Source organism: Ambystoma mexicanum, chromosome 12 (genome assembly GCF_040938575.1).
Source record: "Ambystoma mexicanum isolate Mex_15411 chromosome 12, UKY_AmexF1_1, whole genome shotgun sequence".
Lineage (NCBI taxonomy): Eukaryota > Metazoa > Chordata > Amphibia > Caudata > Ambystomatidae > Ambystoma > Ambystoma mexicanum.
The window spans coordinates 1,098,938,190-1,098,958,185 of record NC_090936.1 but is presented as its reverse complement, the minus strand read 5'-3'; the positions used below and the strand labels follow the sequence as shown (position 1 = coordinate 1,098,958,185).

At 46.5% G+C, this 19,996-nt stretch overlaps 1 protein-coding gene across 1 annotated transcript in view; it reads right to left on the bottom strand.

Moving 5' to 3' along the window:
- Nucleotides 1-19,996, bottom strand: part of FBH1 (F-box DNA helicase 1) — a 1,469,681-nt gene that overhangs the window by 238,649 nt on the left and 1,211,036 nt on the right. Inside the window, exon 18 of the mRNA XM_069629653.1 lies at nucleotides 9,659-9,781. Coding sequence (XP_069485754.1) covers nucleotides 9,659-9,781 — 123 coding nt within the window. The remainder of the gene's footprint in view (nucleotides 1-9,658; nucleotides 9,782-19,996) is intronic.

Genomic DNA, 19,996 nt, shown 5'->3' with positions numbered 1-19,996 from the left:
GTGAAGTGAATAGCCTGAATGCCTGTGAGCCTGATTGGCTGCATGAATGCCCTTCTGTGTGATTGGCTGGCTGAGCCTGGGGAACAGATGTGTATATCTGGGAACCTCTCACTTACCAATTTGTTCAGAAGCTGAAGCTGAAGCAAGAATTAGCTGTTCCTTGAAGCCCAGCTGGAGGAGAAGTCTACTGCTGCAATTTCATCAAGTAAACCAAAAGCTGTTGCGTCTCCCAAGGACTGATCCAGAGAGGCCCTGTAAAGGAGACCTCTCCCCGAGCTATGAGTAACATCGTGCAAAGTTGCTGCTCTTCATCAAAGCCTGGAAGCCAGCCCTGTGTGCCTGCCATCCGGAGAACGGGTCGTTGAAGGTCAGAAGAGGAGTGCCGGACATCCAGAGCCAGAGTAGTCCATTGGTGTCGCCCAGGGTCCAGAGGATAATTTTGTGACCGCTAGAAGCCGTTGCAGTCTACCGCCCAGAAAAGGGGGTGCCCTGGCATAGTGCTGGAGGACACCTGGAGCTGCGAAAGTTCCGAACTGCCTAAGAATATTTCAAGGGACATCCTCACCATCATCACTGACCACATTTTCCAACGGAGAGAGTCCAGAGTCACTGATTGCTGAGAAAGGTCTCTTGATGGGCTTCCCGCCACAAGAAGCTAACAAAGACGTCACAAGGGTCCATACTTGGTGAGGGTCCAAGGTCCATGCCAGCAGTCGAGTCCCGGTTGCCAGAAGCCGTCCAGAGGTCTGAGTTTCGGCTGCAGCACCAAAGAACCGAAAGTTGGAAAACCGTCATATTCCGAAACCTGACCCCAAAAGTGACCTGTGCACCCGTCGGCACCAGAAGTCATTGAAGGGTTCCAGGGTTCTTACTTTAATTTGCCAAGCCTTTAAGGAGCCTACTGTAACGCTCACCTGATTCCCGTAGAGGCGCCGGTCTTGACTGGGCGTATACCGTATCTTCAAAGGTGATGTGTAACTGGCTCTTTGGGCTGGACCTCTGTGCACTGTATGTCTGACTCGAAGGGTAAGATGTCTGCAGATAGAAAATATGGGATTAATGAACTGGGTTATTGAATGTCTCTCTCTTCTTCCCTTTCTCTTCTCCTGTAGAACCCCTGAGGTTAACGCTCTCACCTTAGGTAAGTGAACGCCGTGCTCTCCATCTGCCTCGGGGCAGGGTGCTGTAACCAGTTTCTTCACTGGATAAGGGGAGCAGGCCTCTTGACTTCAGAGGACTGCTGTCCGTCGTTTACTGCACGAATGGTAAGTTTCGAGTAATTCTAATGTCTTTAAAAGTCTTTAGTAATGATGTCTCTTGTTTTTCAGGGTTCCGGCGATGGCGGATGACGGGCTGAAGTGAGTTGAAGATGGAGCCCGTGTGATGAATAGAAGCGCCTGGAAGCACGTAAGTAAGCGCTTGTTGCCTGCTTCACGATGCGCTCTAACTGTCTTTTTATTTTGCAGGTACAAGTTCGGAGCGGCTGCAGGGTGCCGGAATACCCACTGGGTTAGATGTGGAAAGGAGTAATGGCACGTGAGTATTAAAGTTCCCCAATGTCTTTAAACGCACCTTGTTTTGTCTTTCAGATGCGGGATGCAGCGCCGAAGGCCTCCGGAGCGTGCGAAGAGTTGGTAAGCTTTTGTCTTTCAGATGCCGGAATGCAGCGCGAGGCGTTGGTGACAGCCGATGGACCAGGTAAGTGAAGCGCTGTCACTGAAGACCGTAATGCTAACCTGTTCTTTCTTGTCTTTATAGGTGTTGCTGAAGACTGGATTCAGGATGGTAAGCCTTTTTCCTTAGGCCCAGGATCAGATGCAGAAGACACGATGAGCGTTCTGCTGCAGAGGATGCAGAATAACGCAAAGCAAGATTCATCCATCGGGTGTGGTTTAAATAGCCTCCTGTAGTGCTTAGGTGTCTCCTTCCACAGCCACGCATAGGTAAGAAAAGAGTTCCTGCTTTCCAGAAGAGTTCCAGTGTTCTGAACCTAGGGAGTGGCTCCTGCCCCACCCAACAGGAAAAGTAGTTCCAAACAGAAGAGGATCAGAGGCTCAACTGGCAGGCAAGTAAGCAGCATGGTCTGCTGCAGGTAAGTCCACCCAAGCATTATGAGCCCGGCGCTTCCAGCGCTGGGACTGGGCATATTTATGAGCCTGGTGCCACTGGCGCCAGGACTGGGTCCAAAAGGTCCCAATTGGGACTGGTTGGCACTCGGAACCTGGGTTATGGATCTGCTTCCAAGGGAGTTGGGAAAACCCTGACCTTTTGGAAGCAGAGATCATGACACCTACATCAAGTTTCATCTTCACAGGACTTCTACAGTCAGAGGAATCGTCAACCAAAGGAGAGCACCATGAAGAGCCAAACTGCTGCACTTTACAAAGACTTTGGTTCATCTTTATTCTTGGACTCAGCATCCCAGTGGCTCGTTTTTTCAAAGTGGGTCCATCTACTGAGGGAATCGTCAAGTAAAGCAGAGAAACTAATTCTGTCTGCCAAGGCACTAAAGGTACTGGGATGAGGGAGAGCATCTTCTAGCCTCAGGAGTCATCCAGGGGTCCCAGATTCGTCTTAGATCCTGTTCACCTGTGGCTTCTCTTGTACTTTGGGGTGGTAGAATCTTTCAAACGGAAGCAAAAGGTTTTCAACATTATTGGACTGGGCTTTAAAAGAGATCCTAACTTACTCCCCAACTTGTTCCCTTACAGGTTGCCCAGGCGGGGGATCCTCACTCAGAATTTATTCTCTTATCTAAAGAAAGCATTCTGCCACTGTTCATAACTAACCTGCTTTTCTTCCCTATTCTATGCTGTTATAGCTCACTTAAGAATTCTCATTACCATTTAAAGGTTTATAGTGATAACATCGAAAACAAAAACTTCGAAAGTCAAAATCTCGAAAATAAAACGTCGAAAAAAAAAGTTGCATTTTTTTTATTATGTTTTTTTTCGAAATGGGGGGGTTCCCCGCTAAACCCCCCCCCCCTTTTTTTGTTTTTACCTTTTTTTTACATGCAAGTGCCAAAAATAAATGTAAATAAAAAAAAAAAGTATTCAACTTTTTTTTATCAACGTTATTGTTTGAGATTTTGACTTTCGATTTGTTGTTTTCGATATTATGACTGCACACCATTTGATTTGCCAAACTTTGAATAAGTATTCAAAGTACAAAGTGTTATTATTTATATGTATACATGATAGTGATAGCAAACCTTATTTTATATAAGCTGTTTATCAACTAACATAGTGTGCAGAAATTCCTGTGTGGTGGCTTTGGGGAAACACTGTACTTAACCTACCTGCATCACCTCCTAAAAGCTTAAGCCTGGCTGCTCGTCCATCGTTACCAAATTTGTGAGCCTTGCTGGGGTGTTCTGTGCCTTTACCCTACCATATACCCCTCCAGTCTTTACAGAGAGACACCCAGTCCTAAAGCCATGTTTTAAAGTCTTGTTTGGTCCCACAGGAATAACCCAGATTATCAGAGGTAAATGGCCCTGAGGAGAACTTCCCAAGTCCCCATGGAGCGCCTGACGCAATCTGCTGCATTCAATGCTGCCCTAGGGGCCTGGCACACCACTTCCTTACTGTAGTTTACAATGTCCAAAAAAGGTATCCAACTTCTCCCTCCGGTAATTGTGCCAATGCTTCCAATACCACATTCTAAAACACTTGTGAGATTTTTGCATGAGTGAAGGAGGATTTCAAGACTCTGCCCGTTTGAAGGGTCGACCACAACAGCCTCAAGTTAACTTTAGCCACATGGAAAACTAAGCCCTCAGGCCTCCGGAACACAGAAAAGAAAGGCCGGGCACCCAGTGCAGGTGTTAGGATATCAATGCTGAGTGCCACCTTACAGAGTATGGAGGAGCTGTAGAAGACGGGCAGTAGCCGCCGAGAACTTCCCACAAATGTAACCCTCTACTTAGTACAAGAACAAGCAAAGGGGTCCATTAGCTGGAAGAAGGAACACACGCGCCCAGGATCACCCGGCTGTGAAAACAAAATGAATCAATCAGTACACTGTTTGACTGTGCCCAATGTATGACCCCAAACCACAGACCAGGATACACCCACCTCAACAAATAGAGCGAAACCCAGGTGACAGGTGGTGGTGTGGTACTGGCAGATGTGGTATTTGTGGTCTGACCCCAGAAGGAGCATTCCTGTAATAAAACAGAACACTGAGTACTGGTGAAGAAACAAGGTGTATTGAGAAATCACAATAGAAGAAAAGGGCCTTACCAGAAGTGTTCCTTTGGATTGGATATGTCTTGATTCCAGAAGCAGAAGTGCTGTTACCCGATGAAACGAGGACGCCCAGAAGAGTCCTTCAGATGTTGTGTCAAAATAATCCAGGTAAGTTCCAAAACCTACGACGACGGCACAAGGACACCTACAAGATGCACACAAAAACACCAATCGTCTCTAGTCCGTGTGCAGGGATTCCAGGACGAGCTCTGGAGCAAACGTCCCAGGTGCGTTGGTTCCAAGCAGTGAAAACAAGCAGCAGTATGCAGAGAGCATAGGGGAGGCCGTAGGAAAGCAGGTTCAGCAACGGCTGACAGAAAACAAGTCCAAAACAATATCCAAAGAATGTCCGTGAAGCAGGCGAGGTCGGCAACTGACTGGCAAAGACCCAGGTTGAAGGGCTAAGAAGCAAGCAAATACCGTGGACAAAGCAGAGGTCTAACAGGTAAGTACAGAAACAGGCAACAATGCAGAACTCAGAATAACTTCAATTAGAAGCGCCGATTGTTAGGCAGAATCCTGTGCAGTTCCCTTGGGGACCACTGCAAAAAGATTAAGACTACAGGAGTAAACAGTAAATCCAATTGGTAGCCGTCTGCACCACCCAGATTTATCTGGTAGCTGTGGCTGAGCAGTCAGACTTCTCTCAAGAATAGTTAGGCAGTATGTAGAGTATACACAATAGGGCCAAAAACACAGTAGAGCAAACAAACACTGACCAGAGCTTTGTATCAAAAGTAGAGAGTTATTTATTTAAAACACACTTTAGGCAATACACTAGCACTCTCAATGAAAAGTAAGTTAAAACACAGTCAGGTAAAGTATACACACCTCCCTTGATAACTATCAGACAAGTCAGGGTTAAAGCACAACTATTTGTTAAGACAGAAGTGCGCGCTTTACCTAGATGGCACTCCAATAGTTTAGGTTAAAAAGGGAGAGAAAAGGCAGAGCATAAAATAAAACAGTTCCCAACACTTCATGGCAAGGGAAGAAAGGCAGATTATACTGTAAAGCCAAAGTTCGTAGGCCAGGCCCACTTTAAATGGAGCAAAGCGAAATGTGCCCAGGATAACACGGTTTAAAGTGCACTAAAAGTCTTTGCAGAGGGTTCAAAAGAGGTTGGTTTACTTCAAGAAACAAAGTTAGAAGGTCTGGAGCCAACCCACTATAGGAGCCAAGGATTTAAGGGTCACCTTTAGCAATCTGTAGAAAGGGAGGCCAGGCAGGACACAGTACCTTAAAGAGAAAAGAAGCTCCAACGGGGGCAGTTGTTCCTGGCAGTGGTTGAAGTTCATGGTTCCGACCAGGGGAAGAGAAGATCTCGTCAAGGAGGAAACGTGGAGTCGTTGCACTGCACAGGGATGAAACCAGCCGCAGAGTTCCCGATTAAAAGTGGTGAGCTTGGCTATCCGGCCGCCGGGGTGCTTGGCACGGGCGATTCGATCAAGAGACGTCTTTGGAAGACGAAAGAGGCAAACTGGTTGATCCTACCAGCTCAAAGAAAGAAGACTCTTCAGCAGAAGATCTTTTCTTGTCGTTGGGAAAGTGGTGAGTTTGTTGCAGCAGGGCTTCACCGGTGGTGTCGTCGTTGCAGATGGCTCAGCTTCTTCCCTCTTCGGATTCTTAGGTCCTGTGGCGACTTCTGAAGTTCCAGTCCCAAAGGCCCTGGCTTTTATGCAGAAAAAACCCCATTCATCAGCCTAGCTGTCAATCACACAAGCTAAGTGGTGAGCCGGGCGGCTCACCACTGGGCCAATCAGAGTAGAGTGCGACTTGGGTTGCCGAGGCAATGCAGTCCAGGGTGCCTATTCCCCCCTCCACCCCTCCTATGGAACCCAGACAGAGTGGCACCACTTGGAGAGCTTTTGTGGAGAAGCCCGCCAAAATAGTGGAACAAAGGGCTCGACCTGGGTCAGAGTTACAGAGATGGACACAAACTCAATTTTGGAACCGAGTTCTGGCAAAAAGACCCAACCGTAGATTTAATATTAAATAAATAAAGTGGCGGTATCTTTAACATTGCACCAAAAACTGGTGCATTTAAGTCAATGGGAAAATCCCATAGAGAATATTCCGAAGGAATATTTCGCGTGGTAACCACTGCCACCAGCCAGAAACTCGACAAGGGGGGACTGGACAGTGCCCCCTTGAAAACAGACCCAGGGGCAAGTATATTAACCCCTTCCAGTACTTCTACAATATGATGGTTTGTACTGGTTCTGTTCACAATTTTGGACTAGTAAAGCCAATGGTGACTTTATATGCCCTGGGAGACAGTAGTCAGTCCCAGGGTATGGAGTCTATGTTGGGGAGTCGCTATGACACCCCTGTGTTACTGCACTGAGGGTGCTGTGTAAAACACATACAAAAACAGATGATGCCCTGGGACTGACTACTGGAGTAAAAAGAGGTTACCCCATAGCCCATGAACACATATAAAGTCAGAAAGCATCTCAAATCATGTCTAAGAGTGGGAGGAAATGAATCTCACTCTTAGCAGGAGAAAAAACAAACCCCAAAAATCCAGCAAAGCGCCTGGGGGACTCACTAGGTTTGGGAAATTAGCCTTACAAGAGAATTCTCCCTAACGCCGATGGGTTCCCAGAGACAGTCTTTATTCCCTGATGTCACATGAGCGGACTTCAGGCACCGTCTCCTGACGTGACGACGTGTAAGGAAAGGCATCCAGCGTCGCCATGGCAACCGCCAACGAGCTAGGAACGGCAAAGTGTGTCTACGTGCAGATGATGTTGCTGGCTCCCTGCCGGCTCTAAAGCGAAGACCCCAATGTTTACACTAGTCTGGGGGAACAATGGTGGGTATAGAGGAAACATGGGCAACTATAGAAGGCTGGATGTCCCGATTTCCTCGCATGTCGACATGCCGATTCCTGACTGGGGGATAGTATTTCTTGGTGAGTTGCCTTTCGACCAGCGGCATTGAACACGGGTGCTACCACAATGCCATAACCAGATCCGCTATGGCTATATTAAATGGGAGAGATTTCGATGACTGGCAACCCTTGTCATGGAAATCTATCAATTCATATTGTACCATCAGCTTTGAGGGGGCGCTGAGGCCTAGAGCCACCATCACCTTCTCGACAATATTACTAAATTGTGCGTTCGGGTGCATGTATGCGCCGCCTGCTGCAACATTGGGAAATGTGTACAACCCACTTGCATTGTGAAGGTCCAAAGCTAACTGTAAGAGCTTCCCTTGGCCTGCCAAGCCTGGCACCTGCAAGTGGTTCGAAGTCGAAGGAAACGGAAATCGCTCTTCAACACTCATCTCTAGGGCATACCGCAAGTCCTATGGAAGAGCCTGAGCCCAAGATGTGGTTGCAGCGGCTGACATTTATGCACTGGTGCCCCTGGCGGTAACAGTCAAAGTCAGCATACCAACCTTCTTTTGTTTTGAGGGGGCTGAGCTCGAGGGCATGCAACCCACCTCTGGAAAAGCCATCTACAATGCAGAAGCAGTGCCGGCCGCGCTCTTGGCCAAGAGATGAAGCTATCGTTGCCTGAATTCTTTCCACTTCTCCTGAGATGCTCCTTTAAATGTGTATGACTGAGCCTTCTCAGTAGATGAGTCACTGTTTTGTGGCTAGGCTTTCTTTGCTTGTTGGAAGAGAAAAAAAGAGTAGTGATGCGACTCACTACGGGAGTGGGATCTCTTCATTGATTTTTTATGGTGCCTGCTCTCCCTCTCAGCCTTTCCCAGGGACGGTGCTTCAGTGTCAGGCTCCCAAGATTTAATGGCCAGGTGGGCTGGAGACTTCGATGGGGGGCGGTCTTAATGCCAACTTCCATGAGCGGTCTCTTAATGCCCAAGGGTTCATGGACTGACACGAGGCGTATTGTTCCAGGTCGTGGTTATACCTCAGACACCACACGAAGATGTGTGCAGGTCAGTGATAGGTATATTTTGGAGCTGCAGCCTCTGCAGCGTTAAAAGCCGGATGGTTTGGGGCCTAACATAGTAGAGTTAAAAAAAAAATCAAAATCGTGCGCAGACACAACATGCTGAAGGAACCGAGGTGGGGGTGCAGTGTGTACTTGGCACCAATGTCATGTCTGGAATCTGGGAATGCAAGAGAAGAGGTACACAAGAGCAGAGGAAGATGTCTCGAGCCGCACTACAGCCTCTGTTGAGATTTTTCAATAACAGCTGGCACTGGAGGACATCTATCCTGGGTGCTAATAGCGGGAAAGCCCAAGCCAACTCAGAACGATACTTGAAAGCTCGCTTACCCTGAGAATGTCAAGGCCACGCCACAGGATCATTGAAGAGAAAACAGGTGAACCCACTCTGCTTACACCTGACCACACAGTTGCTTGTACCTGTATGTTGACAAGCACAGAACCATTTTCTTTCTTTTTTTCAATGGTCATTGATTTACTGCACGTCATTGAGGTGATGTTTTACCGCTCTTTTACTTTGCTTTACTGCTCAATATTGTGCTCATATTATTTGTCATAATCTGCTAGCATCAATGTCTCTTTTCAGGGGCGAACAAGTGCTCAGTCAAATAATGTCTTCATTCATTACCCTGCTGATGAGAGATCATCTTAAATGGAATCTGATGACCTATGGGGACCAAAGATGCTCCTGTGGTGGCTGCCCTGGTCCTGAGCACCACAGATTACTGTAACTCTCTTTACCTGGGTCAGCCGAGCTACCTTACCAAACGCCTTCAACTGCTCCAAAACTCTGCTGCTTGGGCGGTGATTCGCCCTCCTCCCCGTTCTCACATGACTTTGCTGCTCAGACAACTACACGGCTGCCGATTCAGAAGCGCATTCTCTTTAAATCTTTGTGCCTGGTACACCGCGCTTTCTATAATCAAGGCACTGAATACATACAGGAAACATTTTCCTGTTATGTGCCATCCCAGCCTCTGCGCTTTCAGTCGGCTCTGCTCATCGCTGGTCCTCGAGTTAGGCTGTCCCGGATGGGCGGTTGCGCTTTTTCTGTGATGGCCGCTAGAATCTGGAACAGCCTTCCCTTTCATCACTGTGCCAACGAAAATCATCTGGTCTTCCGCCGTGACCTCAAGACCCATCTGTTCTAGTTCTTTGCTGCTTCACCGCTCTGCCTACCCTAGCGCTAAGATACCTCCGGGTGAACGTGCGCTTTAGAAATTTACCTAACATAACATACAAGGCTCTCTAAAAAGAAAAAAAAATAATTTGAGGTCATAAAACTCTAACCTTCTTCAGGTATATTTCATCCCCAAATTCTGATTTTTTTAGATTTCAACACAAGAACAATGCAATTGTTTTCCAGGTAGATGTAACTACTGTAATGCTTCTTTTAACAAAGTAAATATTAATAAAGATTATCACGCAAAACTGATTTTAGTACATACAAAAGAAATTAACAATGATTTGCATGCTTACCGATTCTAAATGGACTTCTATCCAGGATGTGCTTGGGCCCGGTCACTTTCACAAAGTCATCTGTAACCTGCACTGTGTCGAATTCCATTCCTTTGGCTTTGTGCACAGTGCCTAGTATATAATCTACACAAAACAATAGATAGTTATTAATACATTTCACAATTTCCCTTACCAGCTTAAAATTTGCAAAGACCAGGGCTATTGAGTGCCTTACTTCAACTAAAATCATGTAGTTATCATCCATGGTTTGTATAGCCAGATGAAGCTGATGGGGAAGCAACAGGTTGTGCAGTGGTGTGTGAATTTGTTGTCAGCATAAACATTAGCATGGGCAACAGAGAGAGATGAAAATGTCCACACAGCCGTTATCCTGATTTGGATGGAGGTGTTTGGATGCTGGTGGAGAGTCACAGATTTGTCTTATCCAGTTAATCAAATGGAACAATTGCTTCTGTTAGTCAAACGCGAGCTGGTAGGAATCGGGTAAGGTCTGAAAAGAAGCATCCAGAGGTTGCAGAGTTTGGGAATGATGAGGGTCTTTGCAACTCTGACTGAGTGATTATGCCTAATATTAGGAAAGGTTGTCTGCAAGGTATGTAGGAGGGTTGTTGAAGGCGGAGCCCTCTGTATGAGGCAGCAATATTTTCCTATTGAGCATGCTTTTTTACAGTGCCTGTAGCATTGCTTTCATGTTGGCCATATGCATTTCCACTGCTTGTTCACGGTCATTGGTATTACAATGGTATTCTGAACTAGTTACAGGCACTGTAGGGCTGCTTCTCTGATTGCAGAACAGGGGCTTTTTCCGCAGGACTCTACAGCAGTCCAGTATCTGAAGAGTTTACTATTTGATAGATATCAACATTAACTGTTTCTAGAAAGCAATGTTTATCATCCACTCCTTTTATGTGTATGTGTGTGTGTGGGTGAGAATCACGGGAAAGACAAGTGGGCACTGTAGGGGAGGCATGGTATCACAAACAGAGACTGACACAATGGGTACAATTTGTAAAACCTTTATTTAAATGGTTGGGATTGGAAAAACTCATTCTGCGCGATAACTAAGATGGGAGTAGTCTCGACCATCAAATCATAAATGACGCATGCTTAGTGGAGTCTTGTCAAATCAAAATGTCTTATGCTAACAAAAACCTAATGCCTGCCCTATCTCTTGTACAAAAAACAAGGAAAGGCAAAAATGTCTACAAAAGGAAAATTAGTGTTCAAATGATAATATGGTTGAACCAGCTCTCGTTCCCATGTTAGGCCTCACAGAGTAAGGCGATCCTTGAAGGCAGGATGACACACTCTGGCTCGGTTTTCAACACAATAAATATAGTTAAAAAAGCCGTGGATCGAGGCCAGCCTGGCATTCCACGCTCAAGAATCTTTCTTCCAAAATAATGTCTTACCCAAAACGTTCCTAAATGATGCCCCTCTGCCGGGCTCAGATCTTTCACTACACAGTTCTTTTAGATCTTCCGTTTAGAGACACCCTCTGGTTTCTCACAGGACCCAGGAGACCCAGTGACCACCCACTCTACAATGCTGGCACAAGAGCCATTAAATAAGGGACCCATGCTGGGCTCCCCATCTCAACCCTGCAACTCCCTGGGGAATGCAGACATATGGAATGTGTTCATTCACCGGAAGAATTTAGAAACTGCAACTTGCAGACCTGCGAACACCAGGGCTTCGTAAACTGCATGTTGCTAACACTCTGGGGCGTGGGGCCACAGTCAGCCAGAAGCTGGTGTGTAAGCAGAGTCGCTGGCTCAGAGACCAGCAGCATCTGTTCTCAAAATAGCAGCCTGTGATTTTTGCACAGAACCACAGGTCGGTCCACCATACCATTAAAAAAAAAAAAGAATCAAGACATTGTAGTCTAAATGGCCAAGAGAAATCACAAGTCATGCTACCATGCCAATTATCAACCCTGATAGAATCGAAAAAGGGCGATGCGTTGCTAGGCCATAAAGACTGCATATGGAAACTAAGGCACAATAACCATATACTATAATGACACGTCAGACGCGAGGTTCGTTTTCCAATCAAGTCTGGTTTTATTCAAAGTTTCTCAGTCAGCCGACAGCGTCTTAATGCCTCACAAACAGACACTGTGAGATGAGAGAGAGCGGGCAGAGCTCAAGCAGCAATATATATACATTATCTTTGTTAAGGCAATTCGAACCGCCCTCATGCATGTCATACAGGCTAGGGTTCAGTGATTGACAATTATGGCACGTTATGACAAGTTTTCATTCAGTCTAAACATAGTTATTCTACCAAAGGCAGCAGAGACAGCTTTCTGTTATGGGGAACATGGAACATGGAGCTCTGGCTCGGTAAGGATATCTTGTTCCTAGCAGAGAAACATTCCATACAACGTTATCTGTGTGTAACGGTTCATGAGCTAAGGGTCAGACAGTTCTGAAGCAGAGACTACCATTCTCCGCGAAGGAGCCTCGCTAGGAGAATATCATTCATGTTTAACTGCCTTTTACAACAATGCTTGTAAGACAAACCGGCACCTGGACTACTGATTAGATGCGGCTTCTGCTCGACTTCAAGGACTGAGAGAGAAAAACAATGTATTTCTGCACAGTTTGACATTCCTGTCTGCGTCAGCATTTTAGCGTTCAAGCCGTGGCCTCGCACTGTGTGCGAATCTAAAGCATAGAATATATTTGCAAAGCGTTTAACAGAATAGAAAAAAGCCAATGGCTGATATTTCACAAATTGGACGCCCTTTGGTTACATCGACGATTCTTGGATTGCGATGTTTGTCGCATGATGCGATTTGCTTCTGGCCAACATAATATACGTATCATTCGACTATGGGATTACTTTTTTAGTCTGACAAACCCTCCTTTTGGCCTTAACCCAATAGCATCATCCATACATCATGTCTTCATCGGACCATGTGTCCAATTCCGAACTACCCATATCGCTATAATCGTTATCAGAAATATTAATTGCCATAAATTCTTTAATTATTTCGTTTTCGTGTTGTGTACCATCACTTATCATGTGAAGAGGAGGTTTCGTACTGATCGCATGTACACACTCATTTGTAATTTGCAAGCAGAGGACTGGCAGGCATTGTATGCAACAACAGCAGAATATGAGGATTCCAACTAGCCTAACCAAGATTGCAATTAATTTTCATCCCCATGATCGTAGCAGTTCCCAGAACCATGAACTTATATTCAGATTCCAACCACCTGTTGGGACATGAATTTCAGAGTTTAGGACATGCAATTTCTTAATTGCTTCAAATATTATAGGAGAGGAGTCACTTATGACTCCTGACCTCACTAATTTGCATACTTCTCCGTGATCAGCCAAAATTATATCAAGCACCAATCTATTTTGCAGTGCAACTAGTGTAATTTATTTTTGTTCCAATGCCATATTATAGAGTATATCAGTTGTTCCATTTATTATTTTTTCTAACACCCTGGACAGATTTCTTATATTCCATGAGTTTATTGCTTGTTCCCAAAATGGTATAAATGATTTCGCTATATCCCCAGCAATCTGCCCTACATTATCATCTCATTGTGGCCGAGATCTAGATATCTTTGCTTTTTCCGAGGTTTTGGCAAGAAATACACCAGGTAAAAGTATCCCTAGATAACAGGTCCCTTCTTAGGTTCTAGGTAACCATGGATAAGCCTGATCTCCAAATATAAAATAAACTGAACCTCCTATATAATGGTTTTTCTTCTTGTTCAAGCACAGCAATATTCATACATCTAGTGAAGGTTCCCACTGAGTGGGAACCCTTTTTCCATAAGTGTTAGGCAGAAACCTGTGCAGTTCCCTCTGGGACCACTGCAAAAGATTTAAGTCTACAGGTGTTGGCAGTAAACCCACTTGGTAGCAGTCTGTACCACACAGATTCACTGTGGTAGCTGTGGCTGAGCAGTCAGACTTCCCTCAAGAAGAGTTAGGCAGTATACAGAGAATACACAAAAGGTACAGAGGCACAGTAGCACAAGCAAACACTGACCAGAGCTAGGTGTAAAAGTATAAACTTATTTATTAAAGGTACACTCATAAATTACACTAGCACAATAGAAAAGATAAGAAAGTCAAACACAGTTACTATTACTCATATGTACCTCCCTAATCATTTGTTGGACACTTCTAAGTTAACCCCACTTATTTCCAAACAGAGGTGAGCGCTTAACGTTAGATGACACTCCAATAAGTATTACCAAAAGGGAGGGAAAAGGCAGAAATAAAGAGAGCAGTAAGGTAAAACACTTTTCACATAAGGTTAGCAAAGACAGTCAATGGTGGAACAAGGAGAATTAGTTTGGGGCCCGCTTTAGAGGGAGCCAGGCGAAAATGTGCCCAAGATCACACAATGTCACAAGTCTTTGCAGGTGAGAGAAAAAGGTTTTACTACGGTTCTGACAAGTTTAGTTAGGGTGTCCCAGACCTACCCAGGTTCGAGAGTCGAGGGCTAAATCTACCCCGTACAATCGGTGGCAAGGGAGGCCGGGCGGAACACAGTACCTTTAAAAGTGGAAAGGATCCTCCAGCGGTGGTAGTTGTTCCTGGTAGTGGGTGTAAGTCGCGGCGTCGTCCAGGGGAAGAGGTGATCCCGACGTGGAGGAAAGCTGCAGATCGTTGCACTACCAGGGAAGAGACCAGCCGTGGAGTTTTCCGGTCAAAAAGGATTTTTACCCCTCTTTCGCGGTTGAGGTAAAAAGTGGTATCCCGGTTGCCAGGGTGCTTGGCACAGGCAAGGCGGCCACGAGATGCTTCGGGACGGCGAAAAGAAGGCAGCAACTGGTTGTCCCCACCAGCTAAGGGAAGAAGACTCTCCGGCAGGAGATCTCCTCTGTCGTCGGGAAAAGTGGTGAGACGGTTCTGCAGGGCTTCAGCGGTGGTGTCGTCTTGGCAGGTCGGCTCGGCTTCTCCCTCTTCGGCTTCTTAGGTCCTTTGGCGACTTCTGAGGAACCAGTCCTAAAAACCCTGCTTTTATGCAGCAAACCCCCATTCATACAGCCTAGCTGTCACTCAAACATGCTAAGTGGTGAGCGGGGTGGCTCACCACTTGGGCCAATCACACTAGAGTGCGACATGAGTTGGCAAGGCAACTCAGTCCAGGGTGCCTAAACCCCCTCCCACACCCCCTGTGGTACCCAGACAGAATGGCACCACTTTGGAGGGCTTCTGTGCAGAAGCCCGCCAAAAGTGGAACAAAGGCTCGACTCGGGTTCAGGGTTACTGAAGTGAACCTAGACGCCATTTTGGCGGCGAGTTCTGGCAAAAAATCCCAACCGGTGAATTTATATTAAATAAATAAACCGGCGGTATCTTTAACATTGCACCAAAAAGTGGTGCATTAAAAACAATGGGAAATCCCATTGGGAAATATTCTGGTGGAATATTTCCGTGGTATCCACTGCCACCAGCCAGAACTCGGCGAGGGGGGACGGGACAGTACCCCCTCGACAACAGACCCAGGGGCAATCTAATTGCCCCTACCAGTACTTCCACAGTAAGATGGTTTGTACTGGTTAAGTTCCTAAGGTAAGACTAGTAAAGTCAATGGTAACTTTACAGACCCAGGGAGACAGTAGTCAGTCCCAGGGTGTGGAGTCTATGTTTGGGGGTCTCTAAGACACCCCTGTGCTACTGCACTGAGGGTGCTGTGTAACACACATTCAAAAACCAATGATGGCCTATGGGGAAAATTACCCCCTAGCCCATAAGCACATAGCAAGTCACAGAAACACTCTCAAGTCATGTCCAAGAGTGAGGGTAAAAGAGTCTCACTCTTGGCAGGAGAAAAAAAATAAACCCCAAAAATCCAGCAAAGCTGCTGGGGGACTCACTAGGTTAGTAAATTCAGCCTAAACAGAGAATTCTTCCTAACACTCACCCCCCCCAGACTAAGGGACAGGAGGATTTAATCCACTCCTGGATGAACCTCCCTCATACCTCTAGTCGATGACATACATCCTAGAGAGTCCATCAGCATTTTGATGGTGACACCCTGACCTGTGCTCAATGGTGAAATCAAACCCTTGGAGGCAGATTGACCATCTCAATAGTTTTGGATTTTCCCCTTTCATTTGCATTAACCATCTCAAGGGTTGGTGGTCAGTCTGAATGACAAAAGTAGAACCATACAAGTATGGCCTAAACTTCTTCAGTGCCCACACAATAGCAAAGCATTCTCTTTCGATTGTTGCCCACCTTGTTTCAGGATCCTTCAGTTTTCTACTGATGAAGCAAATGGGGTGTTCCCTACCCTTCTCATCCAGTTGGCTAAGAACTGCACCTATACCTACATTGGAAGCATCGGTTTGTACAATGAAAGTTTGGTGGTAGTCAGAAGCTCTGCGTACTGGAGCTTGGCAGAGAGCTTTCTTCAGGTTTTCAAAGGCCTGATTGCATTCCTCATTCCATTTGACCTTCTTAGGGAATTTTGGAGAGGAGATCACATTCAGGGGAGAAGCTATGGTCCCATAGTTCTCAATGAAATTCCTGTAGTACCCAGTGAGGCCTAAGAAGGCTCTCACCTGGGTCTGAGTAGTAGGTGTTGTCCAATTTTGCACAGCTTCAATCTTGCTGAGCAAAGGCCTTATTTCTCCACCTCCTACCTCATGTCCAAGGTAGACCACTTTACTCTGACCAATCTAGCACTTGCTTGCCTTTATGGTCAGATTGGCCTGCTCAAGAGCCTGCAAAACATGTCCTAAGTGGGTCACATGTTCTTCCTAGGAGTGGCTGAAGACTGCAATGTCATCCAAGTATGCCATGCAGAAGTCCTCCATCCCAGCTAGAACTTGGTTCACCATCCTCTGCAATGTTGCAGGTGCATTTTTCAGTCAAAAAGGCATAACCTTGAATTGGTATAGGCCAACTGGGGTAGAAAATGCAGTTTTCTCCTTGGCATGGTCTGTCAGGGCTATTTGCCAGTAGCCTGACGTAAGGTCCAGTGTGCTGAGGTACTTGGCTGCACCAAGTTTATCCACCAACTCATCTGTCCTTGGCAAAGGGTGGGCATCAGTCTTGGTGACTGCATTAAGAGCTCTATAGTCCACACAGAATCTCAACTCTTTGGATCCTGCCTTTGGTACTAACACTACTGGGCTAGACCATGGACTAGTAGAGGGCTCTATTACCCCGAGATCAAGCATCTTCTTGACCTCCCCTTTGATGTGGGTTCTGACATGTTCTGACATTCTATATCCCCTGCTTTTGACTGGCAGGCAGTCACCAGTGAGTATCTCATGCTGTCCCCAAGGGGTCAAGCCTGGTGAAAGTGAGAACAGGGGGGCAAACTGATTTAAAATAGCTTTGCACTCCTCCTGTTGCTCAGGGGTCAGATCTGAAGAGAGATTAACTCCTTCAACCTTTTCGTCCAAAGGTAAGCCTCTCAGGAGGTCAGGTAGAGCTTCACTCTCCTCCTCCTCTTCTGATGAAGGTAGAAGCAATGCTCCTACTTCTGGTCTAGAGACATAGGCTTTGAGGCGGTTGGTGTGGAAGACTCTGGGAGCTTCCCTGGGTTTGCCCAGATCCACCAGATAGTTGACCTCTCCAAGTTTTCCCACAACCTTGAAGGGTCCCATCCATTTGTCTTGCAAGGCCCTCTGCCTTGTTGGAAGCATAACTAGAACTAGCTGGCCTTGAGTAAACTCAACCATGTTAGCCTTCTGATCATGCCAATGTTTGATCAGAGCTTGGCCAGCTTTCAAGTTGTCACTTGCTTCTGCCATAATGTGTGACATTCTCCTTCGGAGAACTATCACATAGTCAGTCACTCTGACTGGCTTGCGGGAAGGAGCACTCTCCAACCCCTCCTTAATCAGGGCCAAGGGGCCTCTGACGGGATGGCCATAGAGAAGTTCAAAGGGAGAATAACCCACTCCCTCCTGAGGGACTTCCCTATAAGCAAATAGAAGGCATGGCAGTAGAAGGTCCCACTTCTTCTTAAGGGGTTCTTCTAAGGCACCTATCATGCTCTTCATGGTTCTGTTAAATCTTTCTACCAACCCGTTTGTCTGAGGGTGGTAGGCGGTTGAGAACTTGTAGGTGACTCCGCAGGTTTTCCACATGGCCTTCATGTAGTTGGACATAAAATGTGTCCCCCTGTCAGAGATCACCTCCTTAGGAAACCCAACCCTGGTAAAGATACCAAGGAGGGCCTTAGCCACAGCCTGAGCTGTAACAGTCCTCATAGGAATTGCCTCAGGGTACCTAGTAGCATGGTCTACTACAACAAGGATAAACCTGTTGCCTGAGGAGGTTGGGGGATCAAGGGGACCAACAATGTCAATCCCTACCCTCTCAAATGGGACTCCCACAACTGGGAGAGGCACTAAAGGTGCCACATTCTTGGAACAAACCTTACCAGAAGTCTGGCAGGTATGGCAGCTCCTGCAATATCTATCTACTTCAGCCCCCATCTTTGGCCAATAAAAGTAGAGAGAGAGCCTTTCCTTGGTCTTCTTGAAACTCAAGTAACCAGCCAAAGGAATCTCGTGGGCTAGTTTCAAGAACTGTTGTCTGTTCTCTTGGGGCACTACCAGGCATTGGTAGGCTCCAGGTTCAGATTCAGTTGGTTCACTGTAGAAGAGGCCATCTTCCCAGTGTAACCTATACTTCCCAGGCTCTTGCCCATCAGCCTGAGAAGCTGCCTGCTGGCGAAGGCCCTCCAGAGTTGGACATTCTCTTTGTCCCTTACGAAAAGCAGTCCTGCTGGGTCCACCTTCCGCCAGTAAAGACTGCAGCTCAGGATGGTCAGCCGGGTCCAGATCTCCAATAAGTTCTGGGCCTCCTACTAGCTCTTCTTCAGAGTCTAGTTCAACCAAACAGGGTTGTACCTCCCTCTCAGCCTCAGCTGGAGGTGGAGCTACAGGTGTAACTTTGGACAACCTCGGGGAAGTCCTGGTTGGAAGCACTGGAGTGCTTGTTGTAGGCTTTTTCCTAGGAGTCTTGGGTGGCCCCTTTGCTCCTGATCTGGTAGTCACTGCAGTAAGTTGTTCCAGTGGGAGAGGAGTGATTTCTGTCATCATCTACTGAGATAAACCTCGCAGGGTTTTCTCTCTTGCAGATTTGGTGAGCTCCTGTAACCTTTTACTAGGAGGTCTGGGGGTTTGTGACACAACTCCCAGAGCTTTCAGGTCATTTCCTAGCAGAACTCTTCCTGGCACTTCACATTGTATACTGACAGGTATCTTCGCAGCCATATCATTACACTGGATGAGAACTGGTAACTGGGGACACATCTGCACAGGCCCTCCAGCTAACTTGGTGAGGCATTTGGGTGCCTTAGCAACATCCTCTGCTTTGAAGAATGATTCATCCACCACAGTTATGCTGGCCCCAGTGTCCCTGATGGCAGGAGTCTCCTGACCATTCACGTGGACACTGTCCTTATAATACTCTTTAGTATTATCTGGGATAGAATTATACACATCTAAATTTTGTTGTTCCCACAACCCCAGAGAGACTAAAGAAACACTGGCTGAGACTCCAGTGGGTTCATCAGCCAGTAGTAGAACGTTTCCACTTGCCATAGTGACTTCCTCCTCTGGAGCGAAGGCTAAGGAGACAAGTTGGACCCCTGAAGGTTTACCCTTACATCTGGGATCTCCTTGCACATGGTCAGTAGCCTTACAAACATAACAGGCCCCAAAGGTCCTTTGGAATGGAGGCTTGTTCTGACCTCCTTCTGGTTTAGCACCAGAAGGTATACTACTCTGCTGTGGTTTCCCAGGTGGCTTACCCTTAGGGTTTTGTTTGGGGCCCTCTTTGGAATTAGGATTATTAGAATTCTCTTTGGAGTCTTTCTTAGGCTGTCTTCCCTCATCCTTCTTCTGAGTTACCCCAAAATCCTTGTGAGTAGCCCTGTTGGCAACCCACAAGTCAGCAACCTTAGCTAGTTTCCTAGGATCTAATTCCTGTGAATCAGCCAAGTGCTGTCTGAGCTCAGGAGAGCAGGCATCATAAATTGACTCCATCATGACCAGATTTCTCATTCCTTCATAAGTGTTCACCTTGTAAACCTTAATCCATCCCTCTAAGTTTTTCAACCCTTCACACACCCAGGTAGCCCAAGGGGTACCATCATGCTTTTTGAGGCTCCTAAACCTCTTAAGATACTGGGAAGGGGTCTTCCCAAACCTAGCTATCAAAGCTAGTTTCACACATTCATACTCTTTCCTATCCTCCTCCCCCAACTCCATTACCACATCAGTTGCAACAGGGGGAAGCCTAGAGAACAACCAGGTGAGTAACTCATTACCTGTGATGTTCTGGAGCCCATGACTATACTCAAACATAGACAACCAATCCAACACATCCAAC